The sequence below is a fragment of the Engraulis encrasicolus genome, chromosome 11 (genome assembly GCF_034702125.1).
Source record: "Engraulis encrasicolus isolate BLACKSEA-1 chromosome 11, IST_EnEncr_1.0, whole genome shotgun sequence".
NCBI classification, from domain to species: domain Eukaryota; kingdom Metazoa; phylum Chordata; class Actinopteri; order Clupeiformes; family Engraulidae; genus Engraulis; species Engraulis encrasicolus.
The window spans coordinates 13,512,185-13,529,684 of NC_085867.1; the positions used below are offsets into that span (position 1 = coordinate 13,512,185).

General features: G+C 45.2%; 1 protein-coding gene across 5 annotated transcripts in view; it reads right to left on the reverse strand.

The window, feature by feature from the left end:
• The window catches only part of dennd1a (DENN/MADD domain containing 1A), a 155,249-nt gene that overhangs the window by 60,624 nt on the left and 77,125 nt on the right, over positions 1 to 17,500 (reverse strand). For 4 of the 5 annotated variants that reach the window (XM_063209931.1, XM_063209928.1, XM_063209930.1 and 1 more), the window contains exons 6-9: positions 12,552 to 12,621; positions 11,868 to 11,948; positions 9,956 to 10,009; positions 5,311 to 5,421 (exon numbers count right to left, since the gene is read on the reverse strand). In XM_063209931.1, the coding sequence (XP_063066001.1) occupies positions 5,311 to 5,421; positions 9,956 to 10,009; positions 11,868 to 11,948; positions 12,552 to 12,621 (316 nt within the window). The remainder of the gene's footprint in view (positions 1 to 5,310; positions 5,422 to 9,955; positions 10,010 to 11,867; positions 11,949 to 12,551; positions 12,622 to 17,500) is intronic. The other variant, XM_063209929.1, reaches the window with a different exon arrangement.

Here is a 17,500-nt window from a genome sequence, read left to right on the forward strand (position 1 = left end):
CTTTTAAATCCATCTCTAACAATGATGTTTTTTTCCCATTTGTTAAGCACTTTGAGTTACATGCCTTGTATGATACAGTGCTATACAAATACTAGAGATGCACCGGATCCTGATTTTTAGGATCCTGACGGATACCGGATCCACTGCTTAAGATCCTGCCGGATCCGGAACCGGATACCGGATCCTACGAAAGGGTTGAAACACATAGCCTACTCACTCGCGTGGGCCCTTTTTATCACGTTGTCTCAAACTATTTTGACGGAAAAGCCTCGGCTACCGGATCCTGGATCCTGGAACCGGATCCGGATCCTGTGAAAAACCCTATTATCCTGCCGGATCCGGAACCGGATCTTGGATCCGGGTCATCTCTAACAAATACAATTATTATTATCATTATTATTATTTGCCGATCCCTCCCCGTCTCTCTCTCCCCTGGTCATCTTCTGTCCGTCCTTCACTGTCCTGTTAAGAATAAAGGCGAAATGCCCCCAGAAAAAAAAACTTGACATATCATTACTTTTAGAAATGGGCAATTATTACGGCCATGTTGCGATTCTAAATACATGCAGGCATGCTGTACAAGGTGAAACAACGGTATAAATCATCATGATAATCAAAATAATTAATTATAATAAAAATCTGTCAGGGCTGTTTTCTCTTCTAGGAAGCAGATCAGCAAAAAAAGAAAAGAAAATTGATCTTGCACACTTTTGGGAAAGTAAAGTAAAGCAGGGGAGAGGCAAAAAAGGCATCAGCTTATGCACGAAATGTCCCGCACCTTTGTACCTCATAAATATTAAAATGATGTTTATGCCACTCCTTCTGGCGGGTTAAAAAAGCGCCTGCACCAGCACACACGCGCACATCTTCAAACACATGCTAATGTGGCCCAGAGCCATGATTACAACTTCAAGGTTTCGCATTAGACAGTGTGGACATGACACAATCCAGGATGTTTGTCAGAGGTTTCACATCGGGGTTCATGATTATGCTCGTAAAATTCATGAGATTAAAAACACGCCAGGAGATGTCTGCTTGCTTGCTTGCTTTCTTCTGCTCTCTCTCTCTCCCTCTCTCTCTCTCTCTCTCTCTCTCTCTCTCTCTCTCTCCCTCTCCCTCTCTCTCTCTCTCTCTCTCTCTCTACCTTTCTACCTCTCTCTCTCTCTTCTTCTCTTTCTCCCTCGCAACCACACACAAACACAAACACATACACGCACATGCACACACACACACACACACAAATACACATACACACAAACACAAACACATACACGCACATGCACACACACACACACAAATACACATACACACACATACTCAAGCATGCACAAACTCATGCACGCACACATAACTCACACCCACACATACCTCACACCCACACGCACACACACACGCACACGCACAGACACAGGCACCACACAAGTACCACAGAGGCACCAGACATGCACACACACCACACACTAGCAGGCACACCTGGAGGGAGGGAGCGTGGCACATGCTGTGGTGCGTGTGAGGAGGATGTGTTTAACCAGGACAGCTATGAGCTGGCAGAGTGCACCCTCTCCTACTACACTGCATGCTGCTCTCCGCTGACTTATGCTGCGTGTATACCAAGTGCGACCTACGCGACCCAGGTACCTGAAGTCATTAAAGTTTCGTCATGAATTCATTTCATTCGCTCTGGACGTGACATTGACATGTTTGATTTGGCTAATCACATAACGGCTCTGGCTTGACAGCCCGGGATATTCAGAGATATGAACATTCCAATTGGATTTCGCCGAACCGCGACATAACTTACCATAATCTCAGTGCCGATACCACTCACTGCTGTACTATATATTTTTATTAACAGACTCAGGGTCCAAGCTATACATGTGCCTACATTCTCATGTACACATGTAATGTAGGAGCAATCTATTTCTTCCCCGTTCCATGTCTATACCACTGCGACGTTTGAGACTTGTAAGGAGGATCTTGCAAGGAGCAATTATGGTTAGCCTGATTGTCATCGAATTTCTAATCTCTTCAAGACTTGGTCTGACTTAATGTGTAGAGCATAACAATTAAGGTTTTCCAAACAGCATTGTTGACCCGCCTCCCTTGGTTTGCTACTACTTGATCCTTGGTTCCTGACAAAGTGGGTGGAGTTCTCGCTTTTTCGGGAGATCAGAAACTATATTTACATTGCTATTTGCTCATTGCTCTACAAATTATGCTGCAGTCAAGAAAACACGACACAGAATCAGTGTCCCCACTGACTAACTGCCGATGGCGATGCCACTCACTGCTGTGGCTGTTGCCATTTGCGGTTGCTCTCGCGGCCGCATGGCCACATGGCCCGGCAACACAGGCTGACTACCCCAGTGATGTCATCACACTCCCTTCCCATAAAGTCTCACCGCGGGGTTCTGGACAAACAATGTGCCTCCGAGGGGTTGTGGGGTGGAGAGTGCGAGTTTGAGTGTGCGTGTGCACATGTGTGTAAGTGCGAGAGAGAGCGAGAGAGAGAGAGAGAGAGAGAGAGAGAGAGAGAGAGAGAGAGAGAGAGAGAGAGAGAGAGAGAGAGAGAGAGAGTGTGTGTGTTTAAGTTTGTGAGTATGTGTGTGAATAAGTGTGTGTAGTCGGGGTTAGACAGGGAGCAGACAAGATTACTCAGTCAAGGCCCTTTAATATCAGCAGAAGGCCTGGCTGTGGAACTGGCTGTGGCCCTGGCCCACCTAAAACGTCTTCCTGCCGGGAAGTCTTCCCTCCCTCTCTGCCTGCCCACAACATACAGTAACTGTCACGGCTGTCTGGCGGAGCTGTTCTGCTGCCTGGCTTTGTGCGTCAGGTATTGAGGCATGCAGCACATGGCAGACGCCACGACTGATCAAAATTAGAGCTTTTACACACACACACACACACACACACACACACGCACACACACACGCACACACACACACACACACACACACACACACACACGCACACACGCACACACGCACACACGCACACACACACACACACACACACTAAAGAGGCAGATGTGTAAATAGCTTTGGCAGTGCCCATTTTTAAAACAACCAGCTTCATAATACCGCTCGAGGGTCCGCGTGGGGCGTTTCATCCATGCCTATATTAAGATCCATCAAAGTTGAGTTGTGTGGGGTAAAAAAAAAAAGCTGTGATTTTTTTTCTCCCCTTCATTTTTTTTTATTTTTATACTTTACAGAGGCAACCCTTTTCACCCTTTTCTCGTCAATCAAACTGGCCGCACGCCAGAGATTTCAAGAGCGCGTGTCTAAACTCGTTTAATCTGGTCTGAAGACTCAAAAAAAACAAACGAGGAAGGGGTGGTGTTGATGATGGTGGTGGAGGAGGGTCCGCATCCGCAACTGGATGCCTTCAGAGAAACAACGTCCCCCGTCCCGCTGGAAGGGGCCCTAGGGAACTGCTGTCACGCTCCGATCCAGGCATTACCTGGCAGTCTCTCCTCGCGTCACCAGACGGGGGACGAGAGGCAGCCATTCTGGGATCCCGGAGATTAATCGCATCCTCTTAAGGACTGGAGATGACAACGATGTCCGACCAACGTGACAGGAAAGAAGAGACTTCTTCTTCTTTCTCAGGTATGTCTTGTCTCGTACGGTTGCGGCTGATACTATACTTAAGCTAAAATAGCTAATATTAGAACAACAGGGAGCCGTGTGCGCGCCTGTTTCAGCCGCACACTACTGTACAAACCGTATGGAAGACGGTTGTGAAGGAGGCAACACACAGAGACCTTAAGTTTGTCTTGAACCAAAGTGAAAGTTAAGGACAAAAGCACTCTGGGGCGGTTTTGTATGAGAGCGAAAGCAAAAAGCCTTCACTTGGGACATTCAGAAGAAAGCCCTTTTAGCTAGACTTTACACCTAAACTCTTAAAAACACTTAGGAAAATCGATAAACATTAACGAAATACAAAAAAAAAATCCTTGGTGGTGAAGGGAAGCCCTAATGGCCAGCAGACCATAGGCTGCATTAGAGATGCTCCATCTCCCATTGTGGGTTTGCACAAAAGGAAGAGGAGAGAAAAGGTTGGTTCTCAAAAATGTTTTAGGCAAAAGAATAGTGGTATCGCCACTTTAGACACGCATTCAAATTCTTGAAATATTTTTTGAAAAGAAAAGAGGAAAAAAAAAAAATCAAACATATTTTCAAAAGGCAGCTGCATCTTACTTCACACAAGCAAGAGCATTAATCCGGCACTCAGAGACCAAAAAAATCAATACCACAACCCAAAAGACATGAGGTTTCAGGTTTTAATGATTGCTACCCCCAACAATGACAAGGAAACACGCAGACGGTTTCTCAGCTGGTGGGAATAAGAGGAGCCTCGACAGGCAGCCACAGTACAGTACTCAAGCAAACTTCATGGTGCTTCTGTTAACAAATGGAAACTACAGCAAAGCAAAAGTGGAGGGAAATGAACTTGTATCAGTATATGCATCTTCAGAATTTTTAACAAAACCCAAAGTGATAAAATCTATGGTGTGAAACAGCATTTCTTGTTTTCACACAACACACCCTTGGTATTGTTTGAAGAGAAGCATATAGGTGACCCTCCTGGCAACATCATTAACCTGAATCATCATATTCAACACACACACAGACACATGTGCACACAGACACACACGCACGCAGGCACGCAGGCACGCTCGCACGCGCGCACACACACTTGTACATCCACCTGACAGAGAGAATGTCTATGTCTTCCTATAAACTCATTGTGTGTTGCCTTTGGGCCTTGCCCCCTGTGGAGAGAAGTGTGCAAGTTAAATGAGTGAACACGTGGGATAATGGAAGGAGGTCAAGAATAGAATGAGAATAGTAGACAGAATGGGAGAGAGAGAGAGAGAGAGAGAGAGAGAGAGAGAGAGAGAGAGAGAGAGAGAGAGAGAGAGAGAGAGAGAGAGAGAGAGAGAGAGAGAGAGAGAGAGAGAGAGAGAGAGAATATGCAACAAGATACACAGACAGAAAGACAGACACAGAATGATGATGAGAACAAGAATGAGAATTTGAATTGAGGAAAGAAGTATTGTCAGGAAAAGAAAAGAAAAAGGAAAAGAAAAAGGATAGAGGAGGGGATGATGATGAAATGACAAGAAAGAAAGAAAAAGAAAAAAGAGAGAGAAAGAAAGAGAAGGGAAGAAAGAGAGAAAGAAAGAGAAGAGGAAAGAAAGACAGAAAAGAAAGAAAGAAAGAAAGAAAGAAAGAAAGAAAGAAAGAAAGAAAGAAAGAAATGGAGCCAGAGAGCGGAGAGGAGTGAAGAGACTAGAGTACTTACAGTGCTTAGTTTGCTACAGCAGAGCAGGACTCGGCGCTCATAGAGCATGCTAGCGTACAGATGGAGCATGTTATTGACATCTACGGCTACAAAATACTCTGTTAGGTTTCTCTGAAAGAGACAACAAGACCCACAAAAACAAACAAACAAACAAACAAACACAGAGAAAGAACACAACAAAAAACACAAAAGTGGAGAGGTTAGTCGTGAAAACCATATCGGGACCCGGGGACTGTGCAATAGTCAAGAACAAAACACATTTATGATCAGTGGTGGTGGTGGTGGTGGTGGGGGATGTGGAGGAGTGGGGGGTTAGCTGACTTTCGCCAGACCCTCAAGTATTTCCTCTCAACTTTGTGAGCTTAAAGGGACACTGTGTGAGATTTTTGTTGTTTATTTCCAGAATTCATGCTGCCCATTCACTAATGTTACCTTTTTCATGAATACATATCACCACCATCAAATTCTAAGTATTCATTATGACTGGAAAAATTGCACTTTTCATACATGAAAAGGGGGATCTTCTCCATGGTCCGCCATTTTGAATTTCCAAAAATAGCCATTTTTAGCTGTAAAAATTACTGTACTTGGACCATACTAGAAAATATTTGTTTATTACTTAGTAAACTTTCATGTAAAGATCAAATTTGGCAATAGGCAGCCCAGTTTCAATGAGCAGCATAGTTGCAGTACCTTTTTGGCCATTTACTGCACAGTGTCCCTTTAAACAAGGGTCTTATCTGGAGGACCTTCAGATATGCTCTGCAGTAGAACCAATCATGATCGCAGGATTTTCAGATGTCAAAATGTAACATAGTGGCATAGAGAAGGGAAAAATAAGCGATATGCCACAGTTCATTCAGACAACAATGGCCACTTGCAAGGACTCCCTCATTGACATTGATTCTGCAATTTCAATTGGAATCTGTGAGCACCTCATTGAAAAATGTCATTGAAGCGTTTCCCAAATTAAGTGCAAGGATTGTTTTGATAAAACCACGCCTTTGGGGACCTATGCCTATGGCCTACCTCCAGATGAATGCTCGTGGAGTAAGGCTGAACCCATTTATCTGGCGAGACTCCGGTTAGGTGAGTTGTGGTACTACAAAGCTGAATCAAAATGGGCAACTACCTGTACTAGTTTAGCTGTGTGAGTGTGTGATAACACTAGTATGTGTCATTAGGAGTGACAAGGAGAGGTAACATTACACACACAATGTTTGGACTTCCAGACAAGGGCTGCTCGTTGGCCAAACATATCAACTCCAACACTGAGATGACTATTAACTATTAACTAAATAACTAATAACTTACTAATAACTTTGCATCAGAGGTAAGAACGGGTAAAAAAATCCAAGCCCGAACCGACATGGGCCCATGGGAATTGGGCCGGGCCCGGCCCGAGGCCGACTAATTATTGGATGTGTAGGCCCGAGCCCGAGGGAAGCCCGAAATTTCAAATTTTATTTATAAGGAGGGGTGATCTATGATAACAAATCAAAGCCCTTAAATTAAAGCCATTAAAGTATTTTGTTACGAAATCTAAGTTAAATAGACTGTATAAACATGCAGGCCATCTTTTATATTTCTGTGTATGCTGCACTGCAGTGCACAGAGGTTACATTAAGCGATAATCCATCATTGACGCTTTTTTTAAGAGTTGGCGGAAAATTTTAAGGGCGTCCGTCATTTTGACCGGCTGATCATTGGGCCATAAGCCACAGCAGCAGTGCGACCTTAAAAATCTAGCGCGGCACTTTCACAGAGAGAGACAGCGAGACAAAGAAGAACAACGACGCGAGCAGCAGAACAGGAATGAAGGAGTTCTTGAATTGCCATTGCAAGAGTTTATTAGGCTACAGTATGTGTCGGGTTGATGAGGCGACCTCTGTTTTTTGCAGACCACGCGTCTCTCGTGGCCAAAACACGGCTGAAATGCCTCAGCGCACTGTGATGGGAGGGAGAGGCGAGGGAAAGCGCGTGCATTCTAGCAGCAGGCACTGCACTGCTGGATTATCAACTGACGTGGAATATTATTAACGCACAGCCTACATAGCCTATTTATTTATTAAAAAAAAAAAAAAAAACTGTCAACGATAGAGAAGCCAAACCCGACCCTACCCGAACGTAATGAGTGACATTTCAGGCCCGACCCGACCCGAAATTGGCTCGGGTTCGGGTTCGGGCTCGGGCCTGGGCCAAAAATCATAGGTCTACTTTGCATCACCTACCGTAATACCTAAAATCTGACAAAAAACACATTTTCAACATGGTCATAGATGTATTATTGTTCCTGATCCCTGTAAGAAATGAACTGATGCGAGAGCAAACCTCACTCTGTAATAAAAACAAATATCCTAGAAATATGTATACGTCGCTCAGAATATTCTCTCTCCTCCCCCAGGTAAGGAAATAGCATCTACGGTTTGTATATATTTATGCTGATACTTAATTTGAAGAGTGGGACAGTCATAGGGATGGAACGTGGAAATGGCTGTAAGATTCTATGCATGGAAAATGCTCTCCCTGCAGCCTCATCATTTAACAATATGCTTGCAAGGTCTTCTATGACTTAACACACGTGGGCTATACATCAGCAGCAACGCATGAATATATACAGTATGGTAACACTTTATTTTAGGGATACATCTATTAGCACTAATACATACAATGCTAATGCCTGTATAAGTAACTTGTAAGGCATGTACTAAGCAAATGCTAAGGCCTACTAGGTCCTTACTAAGGTTAAATTGGTAATAAATCCCTTATTGTGCATGAACAAGACATTTGCGAATACATGCCTAACAAATGTTTGATTTTGCTTTGTACATGCCTTACAAGTTACTTATACAGGCACATTGTATGTATTAGTGCTAATAGATGTATCCCTAAAATAAAGTGTTACCTACAGTATTTGCCTGTGCACTTCAACACACAAGCACTGCACATACATAAAGAAACAAACGTATACAGATATGTCTGTACAGTTACAGTATGTGTAGAAAACAGACTCAGAAATAATCACTCAACACACATCTCCACATATGTGCACTCAAACACATTGCAGACACAAACACACATTCTCCCACACAAACAAACTTACACACAAACATGTGTGTGCACACACACACTCACCCACGTACACAAATACACCAGCACACATGTCTAACACACTACACACCAACACACTACACACACAAACAAAACTTATCCACAAACATGCATGCACACACACACTCACCCACGTACACAAATACACCAGCATACATGCCCAACAAACTACACACTAACACACACACACACACACACACACACACACACACACACACTAACACACACACACAAACACTAACACACACAAACACTAACACACACAAACACTAACACACACAAACACTAACACACACACACACACTAACACACACACTAAAACACACGCACGCACGCACACACACACACACACACACACACACACACACAGACACAGACACACACACACACACACACACACACACACACACACACACACACACACACACACACACACACACACACACACACACACGAACATGCACACACACACACACACACACACCCGCAGGGTCTTTTGCATCAGCCAGTGGCAAAAACAGAGAGGGAGGGGAGAGGGGGGGAGGGGATGGGATGGGCTGCGGCTGGGGCTGAGAATGAAAGAAGAGTATTGATCCGACTGACTCTTTCCATTGCACCCTGAGAGAAAGGATATGAAAGGAGAGGAGAGACGAGAAGAGGAGAGGAGAGGAGAGGTTCTGTTGTGTACTTGATGCCGGGGCCCTGCTGAGGTCAGATCAACAGACATTGGGGCGAAACCCTGGCAGCAAGCATTTAGCCCATCAGTCAGACCTGGAAGTCTTCTCTTAACTAGGGGGGGTGGTAGGGGATAGCGGATAGGGGATGGGGGGTTTGGTGGTGTAGTGTAGTGTAGTGTAGTGGGTTCTACTGGCTAGATCTGACGTGCTACTGTAGGCTGGAAGAGCTCGAATCAATTACCTGTACAGCTGGATAATCTCACACGCTCGTGTTGTACGCTGTGCTGTCTTGCTTTTGGCTGTTTTATTTTTCACACAACCCCCCTGTACAAGGGGATCGAAGTGTGTGTGTGTGTGTGTGTGTGTGTGTGTGTGTGTGTGTGTGTGTGTGTGTGTGTGTGTGTGTGTGTGTGTGTGTGTGTGTGTGTGTGTGTGTGTGTGTGTGTCAATGTCTCCATACTGTGTGTGTGTGTGTGTGTGTGTGTGTGTGTGTGTGTGTGTGTGTGTGTGTGTGTGTGTGTGTGTGTGTGTGTGTGTGTGTGTGTGTGTGTGTGTGTGTGTGTGTGTGTGTGTGTGTGTGTGTGTGTGTGTGTGTGTGTGTGTGTGCATCTGTAAGTGCGCGTGTGAGTATGTGTGTCTGCGTATATATATTCATGTGTGGATTGTGTGCCATCTCGTGTATTCGTCTGACTGACTGCCAGCATGCATGTGTACCGTATATGTGTGACTACGTGGGAGTTTGCCACGCGAGCGTGTACTGTACTGTATGTGTCATGTTTTCACTGCACCTAACAAGGTGTGACAAGAGAGGTGCTAACAAAATTGGTGGTGCGCCCGAAAGGAAAGCGTTTACTTACATTCTCAGGTATACTGGGCAGCTCCCTCATGTCAGGCACGGTAAAGTAAGAATGCTGCGTAAAAATAGAGAGAAAAAAAAGAAATCAGACCATATACAAAAAAAGGAACAACAACATCTGTCACAAAAACTACATGGCATGGTAGAGTAAGAATACTTTAAAACACATGGAAAAAAAACAAATAATCCAGAACACATACAAAACAGGAGCAACTGCCACCACAACGTAAAACTACATGAGAAAAAAAAACTGAATTTGTCTGCACAACAACTTGTCATGACAAACAGGTGTGATGTTTTGTAAAGTATAGGATCAAGCTTGCATCCATTTTGCTGCTTCGTCTTACAAAACAAAAAGGAGAAATGGTCCCGAAAATGTTTCTAGTGCCTGCACTCGAGAACAACCTGGGAATGGTTCAGTTCAGAAACTTCTCACTGTTGGTTCCCCCCCTCACCCTCTCTTTTTTTGCCCTTTTTTTCAGTCCCTCTACCCGTCCCTCTCTCTCACGCTCTTTCTGTATTTCCATATCTCTCTCTCTCTCTCTCTCTCTCTCTCTCTCTCTCTCTCTCTCTCTCTCGTTGTCTCTCTCTCTCTCTCTCTCTCTCTCTCTCTCTCTCTCTCTCTCTCTCTCTCTCTCTCTCTCTCTCTCTATCTCTCTCTCTCTCTCTCTCTCTCTCTCTCTCTCTCTCTCTCTCTCTCTCTCTCTCTCCTTCCCTCCCCTGGTTGCCCCTGCAGACTAGCGGGTGGCAGACATGACAAGGGAGCAGGCTGAACACAAATAGAAGTGAAGGTGCCAGGAGAGGAGAGGAGAGGAGAGGAGAGGAGTCGTAGAGGTGGAAGGATGGAGGAGGAGTGGTGCTGGCTGGCAGTGGGGAGGGAGGTGAGGGTGGCAAGAAAGCTGGCATGGGGCAGAGAGAGAGGGAGAGAGGGAGAGAGAGAGAGAGAGAGAGAGAGAGAGAGAGAGAGAGAGAGAGAGAGAGAGAGAGGGGTAGTGATGGAGTGGGTGGGTTGGTGGGCGCTGCATATGCAATGCAGGCACAATAATAAACCCTACTCCTGCGCCAGTGTCAGACCCCTGTCTCTTCCTTTGCCGTCTCCCTCTCTTTACTTCTCTTCCTTCTCTCTTATCCCCCCGTCCCCCACCCCAAAACACACTTTTCTCTCTCAGTGTCAACGCTGTCCCCTCCTCCTCCTCCACCTCCAACTCCTCCACCACCTCCACCACTGCTGCTGCCACCGCTGTCTGAGCTGAATCTGTTAGCTGCTCTGCCACCTGTGAAACGAGGCGCGCTGGGAGGAGGAAGACACGAGTGCAGCGCAACGGAGGAGAGAAAGGGAAGAGGAAGAAGAGGAAAGGAAGAGGAGAGAAACAGGAAAAAAGAGTGAAGAGACCGTGAGAGAGAGGTTAGAAGAGAGAGAGAGAGCGAGAGAGAGAGAGAGAGAGAGAGAGAGAGAGAGAGAGAGAGAGAGAGAGAGAGAGAGAGCGAGAGCGCAGTTTTCCCTCTACTCTCTTTTCAAGTACGGCTGAGAGGCTGCGTGGCATTCGGCATTCCAGTTCAGACAGGCTGGCTCGGCCTGCTAAGAGAACATCAGCTCAAGCGGCAACCGCCCATTCTGGTAGTGGGGGAGGAGGAGGAGGAGGAGGAGGAGGAGGAGGAGGAGGAGGAGGAGAGTGGGACACGACATGGATGTGAAATTCCAACCAAGTTCTCGGAGTGTGGTGTGAATATGGTATCAGACACTCAAGTCCAACCAGAGTCACGGCAACTACACAGTGTGGCGATTTTTTTTTTAAACCGGGGAAACGGATGCGCAAAAATCTCAGTGAGCAGTTGAGCTGCTGAAGGCTGTTGCATTTTACAGGAGGAGAGGAGTAGAGGGGTTGGGGCTGGGGGTAAAGACAGAAACGTACCACACTGAGATGTACAGGCACTCCAGGTTCGGGAATGGACAGGGTATGTAATGACTCCAGAAGCTCCTTCAATTGGCTGTCCTGAAAGACAAAATCCACAAACACGCACGCACGCACACATGCACACACGCACGCACGCAGACACGCATGTATGCACGCACGCACACACAATATACACGTATCTTTAGTATTTACTTGATAATGTAAGGTATATTTCAGAACTTTGGTACGGTATGAACGGTATGAATTGAAGGCTTTGACTAAAAACTTCCTCTTCCATAGTGCATGCATTAGTGTTATTCTAACCTGCAAATTATGCAATAACACATTCATCAAATCTCTTAAGTATATTAAGTGCATAAATACATAGACACAGTAAAACTTACAGGTAGACGGGTAGACCTCTATGTGAAGTGGGTAGGAAATAATTATGTGTTTTTTTTATTTTTTTTATGTTTGTTTGTTTTAGTTGTTGTTTGTTCTTCCTTTGTCTAGTGGACAAGCGCTGTCCACTTCGTGTGATGTTTGTGTAATATGTGTGAAAGAGTAAAACATTTTTTTTTTTTTTTAAATCTCTTAAGTATATTTTGCATGTGATTAGGGTCTCTTATTAAGAACATCTACAACATTGTTTGCAGAGGAAAATGGTGACTCATGATCATCTGTATATGTGTGCCAACCAACCTGGCCTTTGAGACTGTAGTCCGCCAAGGTGTTGAGCAGCCTGTAGAAGACTTCAAACCAGGGCAGGTAACTGAGAGAGAGAGAGAGAGAGAGAGAGAGAGAGAGAGAGAGAGAGAGAGAGAGAGAGAGAGAGAGAGAGAGAGAGAGAGAGAGAGAGAGAGAGGGGAAACAGAGGATAGAGTGCAACATGTAAGTTCAGTGGTTTGGAAAAGTCCAATTGAAGTTGTTAAAGAATTACATTAAACGGAAAGATCTCAAGTGCACCAGGACACCTAGAAGCGGACACCTGGCCTTCAAGTAGATTACAGTACATTACGTTGAATTTAGCAGACTCTAAAATCCAAGCACACTTACAGACGAGGACATAATCTATAGCATACCATATACTACTGTATGTGGCGAAGTACAGAGTATACAGGCCAAAAAGGTTTAATGCTTTCTTCTTTTTCTGAAGTGCATGAGAGCAGGGTTGAGAGCATAGGACTCCGGTGCATCAAAAGTTAGTGCATAAAAGGGTCACAGAAGAGAAGGGTTTTCAGTATCTTCTTGAAGGTCGAGAGAGATGGCTTGAGAGAGATGAGAGCTTGATCAACCACTGAGGGACAATAACCTGGAGCCATTTGGACTGGGATCACTTTGTACAAGCAAGGACGCAAAGCTCAACTGCTCGCGTCGAAGGAGTGCAACAAAACGTAAGTATTGTTATGACAACCTGAGCAGGCTTTGGGGGGGGGGGGGGGGGCACTTGTTAGGAGACAACAGATTAAGAGAATTGGTAGGAGAAACAGATAGGGTAACGCTGTTACCAGACCAAGGGCGACCTACGCTGCCTGGTAGCGGAGGTAGCAGAAGAAGTTTCACCATGAATTTACTTTATTCGCTCTGGACGTGACATTGATTGTTTAATTTAGCTAATCACATAACGGCTCTGGCTTGACCTGGGCCTGGGACCTTCGGTGATAAGAACATTCCGATTTTTTTGTTTTGCCGAACCGCGTCAATGCTCATTACCATAACATTACCATTGGACTTCAATCGTCAAAATTTGCTCTGGTCACTCAGATCACTACGCCCCTTGCGAATTCGCGCTGGTAGCCCAGTTACCTTCCCCTCCATAGAGAAATAATGACTTCCGTCGCTCCGTTAGCGTAGGTCACTCTTGGTGTGAACAAGTGTAACCCCACTACACCACTACTATAATGGGTTACAAGAATTATAAGTATTATTCTACAGGAGGGAGTTAGAAGGAGAGGAACGGGAGAGGAAATATCCTTGGGCCTAGAGACTATAGGTTCGCTACTGGAGAAGCAAATGATCTGACAAACAACAGTCGATATACAAGAAAACAATTACAGTATTTATTAATAAATAATGAGGTGGTTAAATTCAAGTATTCAGCTTGTAGCTGTATTAAAATACCCGGAACAATAAAATAATAAATAGTGAAAATAATTAAATAAAACCAGAGCTCTGTAAAACAATAAAATGGCCAATGTCCACAAAGATTAAAAGGGAAAACTGGATTGTCCGTGGAGGGGGAAATAAATAAAATAATAAGGAGGGAAATAGTCCGAGGGAGTGTCGAGTGTATTTGTATCAATGTATGTGACGCTTATCTGGGGAAAGGCAGGGGGTCCAGTCTTCAGGGTTCGGTCGCTGGTCAGGGACGTCGTTCACGGGGTAGGCTCGCCATCAGGTTCAGGGTTCAATCAGGGTTCAGGGTTCAAGCGTACTTAAAAAACCAATCTGCATACAGCAGTGATAAAAATCAATAATCAGTCTTCATCATACAATAACTGATGCTTATGGCAACATCATATGGGCCGCAGCTAACACGAGCCCATTCTAGAAACCATCCAACAATTCCTTGCTGGTCGCGAGGATTTCATTTCAACGTCCGTTTACAGTAACTGATTCATTACATGAAAAGATACAAAAATACAACAAAATACAACAAAATATATCGCCACAAGAGACTTAGGGGTTCATAACTTATCTCTCGAATTGCCTTTGAATATCACAGTCAATTACTAGGCCCACAGTCAAATCAAGGCCCACACGCCGTACAATTACCACCTGGCCTGACGATGCTCTCCCCTGTCTGCAGGACTGCTTTGAGCAGACACACTGGGAAGCTTTCCATCATGAGGATCTGAGCACATATACCGACACTGTACTGTCTTACATCAAGTACTGTATTGGCATGGTCACTGTGGAAAAGACTATCCAGGTTTACCCAAACCAAAAACCATGGATGACCAGCCAAGTGCGCACACTCCTTAGGGCCCGTGATGTAGCTTTCAGGTCTGGTGACAGAGTGCAATACAGCAGTGCTCGCGCCGACCTAAGAAGAGGCATCAAGGCAGCCAAAGCTGACCACAAAAGGCGGATTGAGGAGCAGCTGAACAACCCCCGGCAGATGTGGCAGAGTATTCAGTCCATCACTAATTATAGGGGACAGTCTGCGTCTCATGGAGATGGAGATGCAGCACTAGCGGAGGAGCTGAACAGCTTCTTTGCCCGCTTTGAAGCTCAGGCGCAGCATTCAGGCATACCACTCCAGCCCCTGCAACAACCCACTCCACACCTTAGCACCCCCCCACCCACTCTGGAGGTTGCGGCTGATGACGTGAAGCGAGTGCTTCGTGCTGTGAACCCGAGGAAAGCAACAGGCCCGGATGGTGTACCAGGTAAGGTGCTCAAGGCATGTGCGGCCCAACTAGCACCAGTCTTCACTGACATTTTCAACCTGTCACTGAAACAAGCCACCATCCCAGCCTGCTTGAAATCTGCCACCATCATACCTGTTCCAAAGAAGGCATCTACTACCACCCTCAATGACTTTCGCCCTGTTGCACTCACTCCAGTCATCACCAAGTGCTTTGAAAAACTTGTGCTGAGGCATATAAAGGCCTGTCTCCCCCCAACCCTAGACCCTCATCAGTTTGCATACCGGGCAAACAGATCCACTGAGGATGCAATAGCCATTGCTCTCCACTCTGCACTGAGTCACCTGGAAAGACAAGGAAGCTACGTCAGGATGCTCTTCATCGATTATAGCTCAGCTTTTAACACCATCATTCCTGACATCCTAATCCCCAAGCTGAGACATCTAGGACTTCCATCATCCACATGCTCCTGGATCAAAGACTTCCTTATTAATCGTCCCCAACAGGTGAAACTAGGTCACCATCTCTCAACCACCCGCACCCTCAGCACCGGCTCTCCCCAAGGATGTGTGTTGAGCCCACTTCTCTACTCCCTCTACACGTTTGACTGTAGCCCCATCCACCCAGAGAACATCATTGTCAAATTTGCAGATGACACAACAGTGGTAGGGCTGATAACCGAGGGAAAGGAGGAGGCCTACAGGGATGAGGTCCTGAAACTTGGAGAGTGGTGTGCATCCAACAACCTGGCCCTGAACATCTCCAAGACAAAGGAGCTCATCCTGGACTTCCGGCGGAACAAAGATGCTCCTGCCCCCCTGTACATCAATGGAGAACGTGTAGAGCAAGTGAGCTCATTTAAATTCCTAGGTGTACACATCTCCGCTGATCTCTCCTGGTCGACTAACACCTCGGCTCTGGTAAAAAAGGCCCAGCAGCGATTGCACTTCCTCAGAGTACTCAAGAAAGAACAGTTAGACTCAAGCTTGCTGGTGACCTTTTACCGTTCCACCATAGAGAGCCTGCTGACCTACGCAGTGTCAGTGTGGCACTCAAGTTGCACTGAGGCTGACAGGAAGAGACTGCAGAGGGTGACCAAAACAGCACAGAAAATCATAGGCTGCCCCCTGCCTCCCATACCCACCATCTACAACTCACGCTGCGTAAGCAGAGCCAGGAGTATCATTAAAGATCCCACACATCCTGGCTTTCATCTCTTTACACTGTTGCCCTCTGGCAGGCGCTACAAGGCATTGCCAGCCAGAACCAATAGGATGAAGAACAGCTTCTTCCCCAAAGCTGTTACAACAATGAACACACACTTACTGGACAATGTTCATCTATAAAGGACTGTGCACTACGTAGGGAAGCTAAAATCTCGGTATACGTTGTATACTGACAATAAAGGCTTTCTATTCTATTCTATTCTATTCTAGGGATACAGCAAAGTTATAATACAAATCCTATCAACATTACTGTATTTTTATCGTCTTCTATTCACAAAATAATAGAAGTGCTACTTACAGTTATCTTCCTAAATAATACCATACAATATCTGTATCTTATAAATATGGAAACAACATGTCATTCATTACATAACAGTCTAAAAGCTCCGATTGGTTTTTATAAATGGCTAAATGTTATTAGCGAAATGCTAATAACAACTCACCGGAGTTTCACGGTTGAAATCAAAAGTCTTCAAATCCAAAAATAGAGAAAAGGTCCGAAGGGAAAAGTTGATAGCGGTAGATAGTAAAAGCAGTGTGGGAAATTGAAGGAAGGTGAAAGTGTGAAAGATGAAAGATCAATTAATGAAGGTTCAGAGAATCAAAAAGCGTGGAGCTCTCAGTCAAGAATCAAGTTGAAGTGAAAGTCGTTAAACAAAGTGGTCGCCTAGCAACGGGCCGACCGCGAGCTGCACAGCTGGAGCAGCTCTATGTCTATGTCTGCGTGTGTGTTGTGCACTGTTGTGTATGCATGCTGTGTGTGTATGCTGTGTGTCTGGTAACAAACCAGAGGTGGGTTACAAAGGCATAAGACGTGCACTCTGCATTCAGAGCATCCACCTCTGCTCTTCCGCAGTGATACAAAAAGCAAACTACCAGGAGCTTCTAACAAGGTGCTTAATTTACAAATGATGAAATCCTGGAACACAGAGGGAGCATAGCAGTGGGTTAGAGGTGAGAGACTAATTATGCCTTTTTTTTAAAAAGGTAATTGTGCAGGTAGACAGTCACAGAGGTTTGACTTATATCTGAGCAAAATCTAGGTCTCTCAAAT